General features: G+C 34.1%; 1 protein-coding gene across 1 annotated transcript in view; it reads right to left on the reverse strand.

Annotated features, from left to right (window-relative positions):
• The window catches only part of Tbh (Tyramine beta hydroxylase), a 69,313-nt gene extending 59,884 nt beyond the window's left edge, over positions 1-9,429 (reverse strand). Inside the window, exon 1 of the mRNA XM_090405190.1 lies at positions 9,127-9,429. Within this exon, the coding sequence (XP_090261316.1) occupies positions 9,127-9,429 (303 nt within the window). The remainder of the gene's footprint in view (positions 1-9,126) is intronic.
• Positions 9,430-11,351: the final 1,922 nt, after the last annotated feature.

Here is an 11,351-nt window from a genome sequence, read left to right on the forward strand (position 1 = left end):
TTGTATACGTTGTTGTTAACTTGGAAGAAATTTGATTGTAGGAAATGCTAGAAAACATCTTTGTAATATCAGCAGGAAAGAGATCTTTGATAATGTTCATGACTTCTTCTACTGGTACATTCGTGAATAAGGATACTACGTATAGACTGGCCATTATGTCTGTTTGTGTTATCTTCACGTGTTTGAGTTTGTCAACAAAGTGTTGAGAATTTTTTAATGTAGGATTCTGTTTGTCTAATTTTTTTTTTTAATCTCCGACGATGAAGAAGTTCAAACAGAACTGTCCCAAATCGCTATAACACTATCGCAAAATGGTTATCCTCGAAACATTACCAACAAATTTCTATACAAAGATAACCAACAAGAAAGGACAGTCTTCCAGCAAATTTCAACAGCAGTCATCCCCTTTATGGGTTCAGTTTCCACCAAAATTGCGAGATTGTTAAAGGCCCATAACATCAGGGTTGTATTTAAACCAACTACTAGCATCAGACAGGTTCTAAGATCTCTTAAAGACAGTGTTCCATTTGATAAATATCCAGGTGTGTATAATATTCCATGTACGTGCGGTCTTTCCTACATTGGACAAACTTAGAGAAGCCTAGAAATAAGACAGAAAGAACATGTTGGCAATGTAAATCACAACAGAACGATTACTCCGGGTTAGCACATCACTTTTCAACGTCGAACCACACGATAGACTGGAATAACAGCTCTAAGCCCTACGTAGAGTCGGAAGATTGCAGACACCGATTATTAAGAAGCAGCAGTAGTGCTACGTACAGGCAGAAACCTAAACAGAAATCAAGGGGCCATACTGAACGATACTTGGGAAAATCTAATTAATTCCATCAGTTCAACAGTACGCGAATAATCATATTACGCGTTTGCATGTAACGCGTGTTCATGATACTGAGTAGAAAGTCACAATTTCATACAGCCATGTCACGCGAACGTGTTACCTTAGCTACCTAACAGGTACTAACGTTTTTTGTATTCTTAAACCTTTTTTGCATTTATCATTTTTTTTTTTTTTTTGTACTGTGCCAGCCTTGAGAAAGCTAGTCAGTTATTACTAGCGAAACCGGTAGGCAATATTATACGAACATACGTACGAATTAAAAATCTATGGTCAGTTTAACAATAAGTCGTATATGTTTTAACATTTTACGACCGAAAAATGTGTATAATTTAAATAGCGTTTCTTTAATAAAAATTCTAGTTATCAAAATGGTAACTATTTTGCTTGTACAACAGTTGGAAAATTTAACGTATAAAGCACTAGATTTGGAGTGTACACGTCGCCTTATTTCTTTCTCCCTTTCAACATGAACTGACTCTTCTTGGCACATTGCCAGCCGAGGGTCTCGCATCTGTGGTCGGAGAGTACTTTGTTACTTCCGACAATAATACCAGTGGATTGGGAAGACGAGGTGGCGGCACTCCTGTCATATTTACGTCTTCAAATCGTTGATAGCAATGAACCCAACTGTCCGTAATGAATAAAGTTGGACACCTGCTGGCTATGAATTTCCAAAAAAAAGGTACAGGAATGGGGTACCTACACCTCCTTGGAATTTTTAATCCCCTGTATCATGTTTGAATACTTTAATGCCAAAAGACGTTAGACGAATTACTTTCATTCGATAAATATTGGATTATTTATTGGATTGGATTGAAAAATAAAAGGTGTCTCACCTTATTATTAAATTACTCTGGATTTAGAGAAAGATGTTGAAAGATTTTTTTCCCACTTGGTTAGACTATAATAAATTTAGCTTAATCCTTTATCCAAGTGTAAGCAAACAAAGTTTGCACCTGAAGTATCTTCAGGACTGAGGCAACTAGTGGTAAAGGTGGACCAAGCTCTCATCACTCCTTGTCTCACTATCTCCCATAATGCAAAGCACATCTCCTTGCGGACATGTATAATGCTAAACATTAAGGGAAGGGCCACTACCCGACTGGTTTCGACTTTTATTGAGGTCTTGTCAGTGGGAGCCAGACCCAGAAGTGGTAATACCAAGGTGGAAACAATGGAGAAGGCATTATGGGAGATACTGAGGAAAGGAGTGATGAGAGCTTGGTCCACCTTTACCACCAGTTGCCTCAGTCCTGAAGATACTTCAGGTGCAAACTTTGTTTACTTACGCTTGGATAAAGGATTAAACTAAATTTATTAATATATATTGTATTCCTTGGGAAACACATCAGGGGAAAGACTGTTCCACAATACAGCAGTAGTAGGTATGTGGGTTTCAAGGTGTACTTCGCAGTGCACCTTGAAACCCACATCGCCCAACATGCACAGCTGCACGTGTTCCAATGGATTCAGTTTCATGACTTAGACTGTGTTTGACAGTTTTCCTTATAATTTTCTATTTTATGTGGTTTTTGTCTTATATAATGAGACATGTATGCGCAGAGGGATGATATTTTCTCTTCTGTTTGCGTACTTGTTTAACTTCCAAAATCTGGACTACTCTCATCCTCTGTTTAAATCAACAAAAGAAAAACAAAAACAGCCTCCTTTCCACCTTTAACTGTACTCAGAAGAAATCAAAGTATTCGAATACCTCAGTTAAATTATGTTTTCTAATTCGATTTTCTTTGTTTACTCTGTTATATTTATCCTCGAATATACCGCAGTTACAATAAGTGAATTGGATTAAAAGATTAAAATTTTTTCGCCTGTTGTGTTCTTACTAAGTAATTAAAAGTTTTTGATTAACTTTTATTTTTATCTCTGTCGATATTTACAATCCATAAAGAATATGAAAATGGAAAAAAGACGCTGTTGTGTAATATTTTTTGTCATTTTCAAAATCTAATTCTAAAAATATACAATTTTGTTCGTATAACTTGAAATTCGTACTATGAATAATTTTTAATTTAAAAAATGGATATGCCATATGTAATCTGAAAAGTGAGATGATGAAAACGAAGCATTTCTTGAAGAATAATCAAATCAGAAGTGGAATTTTTCTATTTTTTAAAGAAGTGGTTAAGTGTTAGCATTACCCTCGATAAAAAAATGGAAAAGGCGCAATGTACAGAATAAAATTAATCTTAAACTTAAAAAAAAGGTTTCCGTAAAAGTTAATTAAAAGGGCATTGATTGAAAAATAAAGTTAAAAATGCTCCGAATTATTTTTGCCCCTGGTTTGAAAGACTGAATGTAAATCTAATTATCTAAAAATAATTAAAACTTAATCAATAATAATCCCATATATTACTATTGATATTATGAAATTTTTAAATAGGTCCACGCTTTTGTTTTCTTTAAATAAATCAAAGTTTCTATGAAATGTGTTCATAAAGCGCGCATATAGCATATTTTCTGTAGAATATTCCTAACCTACCTAAGATCTGTTTCCACAAAGCAAATCCCTGAGCCTGAAATCACTGCTGTAATCAGCTTAATATAAGAACAAGCGGATGTGTGTTGTGCACGAACAAACCAATCCGGAAAAGTATTTTGCCAACTTCAGGCATCGTCTGCAAGGCCTAAAACAAAAATATGTTGCGTTTCGTATGTACAATGCGATTAATGTTTCATTTATCTCTTGTAATAAGAAGTAATTAAAATGGTTGACTAATAAATATATTTTTTTTGCGTTTTTATTGACAGAAGAATGTTCTAGAAAAATGAATTCTTTTGATCACGTGCGAATGATAGAATAAAGAAATCTTTTCCATAGTTGCGAGTATATCAGTGTGAAAAGAGGGCACACATGAAATATAATTTGGAATAGTTTTATATAATTTACATGATAAATTTGTAAAGTAAATATATCATAAAATATATTATATTATATAAAAAAATATTATGTAAGAAATCATGAAATACGCAATAAACAATACCTTTGAAAATTCCATTCATGAAGTACACCTTGTGGTTGTGTTAATACTTAGTTATTCATATCTATGCTTCTTCAGTTCTTAATTATTAATATTGATAAACTTGGAATATCCTGCCACATGTATCGTGTCTCATTTCATGAGGCATTCGATTTATTGAAAAATATAATTTGTTATATTAATTTTTGATATTGGAGTAGCCCGTTTATGTTATGCACAATTTTCTTAAAGTTAAAAAACAATTGTCCAGAAAAATATTTTTTTATTAAAAATATTTTTAATAAAAAAATATTGTTGACCCCTGAAAATGATTAATAAAAGCCCCCCCCCCCAAAAAAAAAGAAAACGTTTATGAAGCTTGAAGATAATATTAGGATAAAATGATCTTCCGCATTTTGAGCCAAGCCAACGTCAGAATATTTTGGGAATTGGTGTTTACTGATAGGCCACTGTTACCACTACTGAATAGTTCATATGAAAGTTGCCAGGCATTATTAGCAATTATGTCTGTTCGAATTTCAGACAGAAAACGATAATGAAACTCTATACAACTCGACCTTGACCCTACGATTTTTTATTTGATCTTAATAATAATGCTTCACCACGGTAGAGGAGTTTAAAAGCATTGGATAATTGTATTTAGTGGAGGCTGCTCACAGCAGTCTTCTGAATTTATTCGAGATCATTTAGCTGCAAGAACTTCACAGTAACCCTGTTACTGTTGAAAAGAAATTATTGTAATGCAAAAAAAAAATCTACATATAGATAGCAGAATGGATGAGATTTGAATTTGAAAAATAGTCAGCAGAAAAATAAATGGATGTTATGAACTAGTTCATGTTCCATCCACATGGAACAGTTCATTCCATAAGAACAGATATAGATTGATAACAAAACTATTTTAAAAGCTTTCTACGAAAATGTCAAAACTGTTTATCGCTTTATTGTATTCCTATCTAGCAATACAATATATTGTGAAGACATTTAAAATGTTAAGAACAGCGAGACGACCTGGTTAGCCGAGTTGATGCCATCTGTGCTTTGCAACTAACTAGTTGTGAGCTTATATTGAGTGAGATCAATATATATAAAAAGAAGACGTTTCCCATTTCAAAGGTCTCAGAGTAATATATTGAAGGTATTTTTTCACTCTACAAAGAAAATAATAATAATAACAATCCCCCGAAGGAACACGTCCTTGTCGTGGCCGTGGGGTTGCGTGCTTCAGTGATGTTGAGAGCTATTCTGGCGGTAGTATAGCTGCCAGCAGGGCCATCCTTGTCAGACAGGTCTCAACTGAGAAGCCAGACTAACAGAGTTCCATCCTCTATCGTAATGGTGAAAAGTAAGAAGAGATCCATACCGGATCAGTCGACTCCCGCGTCATCAAGGACTGTGTCAGATGTTGTGGATCCTGGGCATCAGACGACAAGTGGGCTACAGGATCCAGCTCTCCTTGCTGGGCAATCAGAGCAGGAAGCTGAAAAGCGACTGGAAGAAGCCAAACGTAAAAAATGGACTGTAGAAGAAAACAGAGAAGTTATGAAATGTTTTTACAAATCAACACTAGAAAAACGAGGTTTTAGAAAGCGTGTGCATTTAATTTGGAAACAAAAATTCCCAGAATCTGCAATAACAGAACAAAGACTTATGGACCAAAAGAATTTCATTTTCCTTAACAAAATATTTACTGAACTAGAGTTGAAAGAGTTACGTAATAAACCAACAACTCCACTAACAGCAAATCAGCAGGAGGTAGCTATATCAAAGTTTGGAATTCAATTCGATAAGCATCAGGCTGACGACATACCTCAGAATGTTTTGACAGAAGTTCAGTGTAAAATTAAGTCATAGATATTGGAACATATGCCTCCATAACTGACCGTATAAGACTACCACCATTAAAAACTTTCCATAAATCTAAGCTAAAACAGCTCCTCTTAGACGCAAATGCTGTGATTAAAACCATCACAACCAACATCATAAAGGAAAAAAAATCAGCTCCTATACAACATAGCCTATATCATTACAGTAAATCTTAGTTGCAAAAGCCGAGGATGAAACAGTCTGCACCATGGAAAATCCGGTTGGAACGAAAAGTCAACAAACATCGAGCTGATTTGCAACTTAAAGACTTTTAAAGAAGGACGGCTGAAAAAATAATAACATCAAAAACAAATTGATTAACACATATACTTTGGCCAACAAAACAACAAAGAATTATAGCGACTGCACAGAAAATTAAAAGATATGAAGCAAGAATAAACCAATATGTGCAAAATATGCAATTTCGACAGAACCAACGTCAGTTCTTTCAGTCTCTCCAGAGAAATTCAAATTCAAACAATCATTCACCAGAAAAAGGAGAAACACTCAAATTTTGGAAGACAATCTGGGATAATCCTATTGAACACAATAAAGATGCCTCGTGGATTAAGGAAATAGAATCAGAAATGAAACAAAAATAAATGCAAAATGTCATTATCACTAAAGAAATTGTCAGGGCACAAGGCGGAAAATTAAAAAACTGGAGTGCACCTGGCAAAGACGAACTACATGGATTTTGGTTAAAGCATCTAACCAGTCTACATGATCGAATGGCAGAACAATTTAATTTTTTGTTGCAGTCAGGCTCAGTGGAAGACTGGATGATATCTGGACGCACTTTTCTCTTCATGAAAGATAAGGATAAGGATGCAGACCCAACTAACTATCGCTCATTTTTCAATCGGATAAATCTGATTATCAGATAATCAGATTTATCCGATTGAACAGAAAGTCAATTTTCAAAAATCCAGAGGAACAAAAGACCAGATCCATATTAATAAAATGATTCTCAGAAATTCAAAAATACGAAAACCTAACTTAAACATGGCATGGATAGACTATAAGAAAGCATTCGATTCCTTCCCACACTCTTCCTAAAATCACTACAAATATTTGGAATTAACAAAAACATATGTTCCTTTCTAGCTGTTGCTATGAAATCATGGAAAATAACTTTAATAGTGAATAATGAACGATTCGGAGATATCACCATTAAACGTGGAATTTTCCAAGGTGATTCCTTGTCACCATTGCTCTTCAACATTTCATTGATACCTTTATCTAATTCTGAACAAAGCAAAACTTGGATATGAAATTCCTAAATGTAATATTAAAATTTCCTGTCTATTGTATATGGATGACTTGAGGTTATATGGAAAATCGGCCCAGCAAATAGACTCTCTATTGAACACAGTTCATATTTTCAGTCAGGACATCAAAATGGAATTTGGTTTAGATAAATGCGCGCAATTTTATCTATTAAACGAGGAAAAATTAATGATACTAGTAATTTTTAATTTTGATCAAGAAAAATATATAAAAGCAATTTCAGCTGACGAACACTATAAATACCTAGGAATATCAGAAACCAGTGACATTCTCCACTCGAAAGTTAAACAACAGGCAGCAACAAAATACACCAAAAGAGTTAGAGATATTCTGAAAACAAAACTAAATTGATTAAACACAATTAGAGCAATGAATTCTTGGGCTCTACCAGTGATCCGATAATACACAGCTGGCATAATAGATTGGCCAAAAGAAAGACCTGGACAAATTGGACTGCGAAACTAGAAAACTAATGACTATGCATCATGCATTACATCCACAAAGTGATGTTGACCGGTTGTACCCATCAAGGAGAACAGGTGGACGGGGTCTGCTGAAAGTGAGCCTAATTTCAAGCTAATTTCGTCTTCTTCCAGAAGACGAAATTAGCTTGAAAAGTTACATCGACAATAACTCAGAGCCAATGCTTCAAGCAATTACGCAAGAGGGCATTATAAAATCAACAGGAAACAAATCCGATTACAAAAAGGAACAGCAAAATTACCGATATGTGCGCTGTAAAAATAAACCTTTCCATGGTCAATTTCTTAGAGATATTGAGGACAAAATTGACGTAAACAAGATGTGACAATGGCTACAATATGGTCATATTAAAAAAGAAACAGAAGGATTTATTCTAGCAGATCAAGAACAGGCGTTACAAACTAATGCAATGAAAGCAAAAATTGAACATCAATCATAACAATAAATGCAGATTATGCGATCAGAAAGATGAGACTGTAGAACATCTAATCAGTACCTGCAGCAAGATAGCGCAAAGTGACTATAAATACCGTCATGATCAAGTGGCCAAAATAATTCACTGGCACATGTATGCAAAAAATATGGCTTTCCTACTTCTAATAACTGGTGGCAGCATAAAATAGAGACGGTATTGGAAAATGAAATAGCAAAAATTCTCTGGGACTTTTGAATACAAACTGATCGGCATTTGGAACACAATAGACCTGACATCACAATTATCGAAAATCAACAGGTTTGGATTATCGATATTGCAGTACCCAGTGATAACAACATTAACAACAAAGAACAGGAAAAAAATTACTAAATATCGAGATCTGACAGTCGAAGTTGGCAGGCTGTGGCTTAAACACATTAAAGTTATCCCAATAGTTATCGGTGCACTTGGCGCACTTTCAAAGAAGCTCTCCAACTATTTACAGCAATTAAGCATGAACGAAGTGACCCCATATGACCTACAAAAAACAGCATTACTTGGAACACTCCATATTTTACGACGCTACCTGACAGACTATTCTGAGATTCTTGGGTAGAATCTGAATTGTTCTGTTCATCAGTCAACTTGTTGCTTAAATAATATTTGTTCTTTATATAATGTTGTTTAAATCTTGCTTTGACTGTATATCAATTATGTGAATAAATAATAATAATAATAATAATATAAAACTTTTTATTTTTATTAACAAATCGAGCGATTTAATGAATAATTATAATATTATTTAATGCATACTAAGCTTAAAATTAAAAAGAGTATGATATAAATTATTTTTTTTTTATATATATATATTTGTAAATGCACTGTATTATTTTATTTTTCAATTTTAAATGCAGTTGCATTTCTTCGCCTCTTATGCTTTGGACAGTATTTTACTTTAAACGGTGCCTTAAAATGAAACCTACATTTTCAAAAGAGAAAATGTAGCGAAAATGTAATATTCATATTTTCATGTTTACTTTCGCACTTTGTTTATGTAACGGGCAGTTATTTACATTTACATCCATGTTAATAAAATATCAAAATTTCATTTGTTCAATATAACATAGATATAGTTATTCAATTCAACATTTTGTAATGATAAATAAAAGTGCAAATAGTTTTGCCGTTGCTAATGTGTTTCATTCTCTTACCTCGAAATGGGGGTTTCCAAATCTATCCATCCACATCATGCATAAATCTGCGTTAGTGATTTCACCATAGTCTGAAAATCCGACTCCGATCCAATCCATGTCGCTCATTCTAGCTCGAACTTCTAATGTCACTCTCTCATCGTCATAGTCAATCATCCAGTACAAATGGAATCGGTCTTCGGGATCCAAAGGAACATCAAAATAGGGAACATTGGACGTTACAGGATGTTTAGTCTGCTCCTCGAATGTTGAGAACACTAGGTGGGCCGTACAGACGAACAGGAAAGGCAGCACGCGAGGCATCTTCAGAAAGTAAAATTACGCTCTCTTCTGTAAGCGAACGCTGCAAAGGCATGTGCCTATATAGGCTTAGAGAAAGTTGTGCTGTGACGTTGATCAAGTATTAGAATCCGACGGTAGCCAATCAGAGTGTGAAGTACGATATGTTCTGCGTGGAATGTACATTAAAGAAATGCCAATACGAACTCTCAAGATGCTGCTTGATTATGAATGAAGTAATATTAACGCGACAACGTCTTCAGTTTTGGTAAACAAATTTATGACCGGTCTTTCTTCAGCGCAGTGATGAAAATTATCCATGTGAGAAAAACCAAGGATAATTTTATTTTGCAAGTAAACGTAACTATGGTAACAGATTCGTTGATGCATTAATTCAAGTTTATTTTTCAATCGGTCCAATAAGTGTACAACCTACAATTCGTCCAGACTTAGTGTGTATTTTTAAGTTCCACCATTTTTGGGATTATTTTCTCAAGGAGAATGAAAGTTATATGGTGTTACACTGCATCGTACTGGGTGCAGAAGAATAGCAATCCGCAGTTTAGTGATTTCTTCAGGAAATAACCCGAAGAAATTCGAAATTGTGAATATTCGAAGATTAATTTCATTAATAAGTTATTATTTGCATTCAATGCATATAAGATAACTTTCTCATTCAAGCAGTGTAAGCGCAAAATGCCTTAAAATTATTTTGTAATGGAAATTGCAATGCGGTTTAACAGAACCATAAAATGTCAGTTTCACTCCGAAGTATGGAGCGTCCACTTTTTTCCCTCCTTTTTTTTTTTATTTATTAAACAAGTTTCTTTCATTAAATAATGAAAGCAAAAAAAGCCATAATAATATATAGTTTATATTATAATACGGTGAAATATTATATGATTAGACACTTTTTTTTTTGTCACCTGATACGAACTATTGGTATATTTTTTAAACTTAATCTCTCTCTGAATCCTTTTGATTTCGGTCTTAGATCAACTTTCTACTTTTCTCTGTTTACATCATGATATAAATGGATAAAAAGTCATTTTGTAAAACCGAATCTATTTAGATTTTAGCGCTCATTAAGTAATTTATTTATTTATTATTATTATTATTTTTTTTTTTTTTGAAAGATTGAAGTTTAATTGTTCAGTGTTTGACTGACTGCTACATTCGCTTTAAATAGATTTGGCGAAAAGTGAGAATTGGAGACCAAAAGAATTTTGTTTATATTTATAGATAAATTCTACCTAATGTGTTTCGTTAGTCGTAAGACTAACATCTTCAGGGGTAAAGAGAATTAACAGTTTAATGCACAAACTATAAGAAATTACGAAAAACAAGTTCGTTTCTTGGTATTATGAACATCAAAAAAGTTCGTTAAAAAACCAAATAATGGATCTATACAACCGTTAATGCGTGTTAGTTGGAGACAATGCTATTTGTTGTCGCGTTTTGTGGTTCACGCTCACTCTGTCCGTGGTCTGAAGTGGGGAAATTTTTAATAAACGATGACCAAACTTGATTTAAAATCAAATTTCAGGTTTTGTTGCATTGCGTAGGAATTTTAATCATATTTGCTGTCTCTTTGAATTTTCTTGTGAAACAATTCTTATCAATATTATTATTATTATTATTCGTGACACCTCCAAGGACTCCGAAGACTCATCGCGGGAGGACACCTACAACTGTCTCAACTACCACACCGAACCTCTACTATGAATCATCTCCATCAACGCCATCTACCGCCCACCTCCACCACTATCACAGCTAGTATTTTTTGTCTGTAAATTGCATGTATTCTGAAGGGCCGATTTGTCTGTATGCGGGATGAAAAACCCGAGTTTCCAGGAGAAAAAACCCTACTACCTCCGTAGGAGATCGGCTAACTCACCTTCGATTGAAATCGTCCAGATAAAGATTCCTCCCGTCGCGACGAGAAT

This window comes from Typopeltis vanoorti, chromosome 15 (genome assembly GCF_054136105.1).
Source record: "Typopeltis vanoorti isolate ZY-2024b chromosome 15, IOZ_Tvanoo_1.0, whole genome shotgun sequence".
NCBI classification, from domain to species: domain Eukaryota; kingdom Metazoa; phylum Arthropoda; class Arachnida; order Uropygi; family Thelyphonidae; genus Typopeltis; species Typopeltis vanoorti.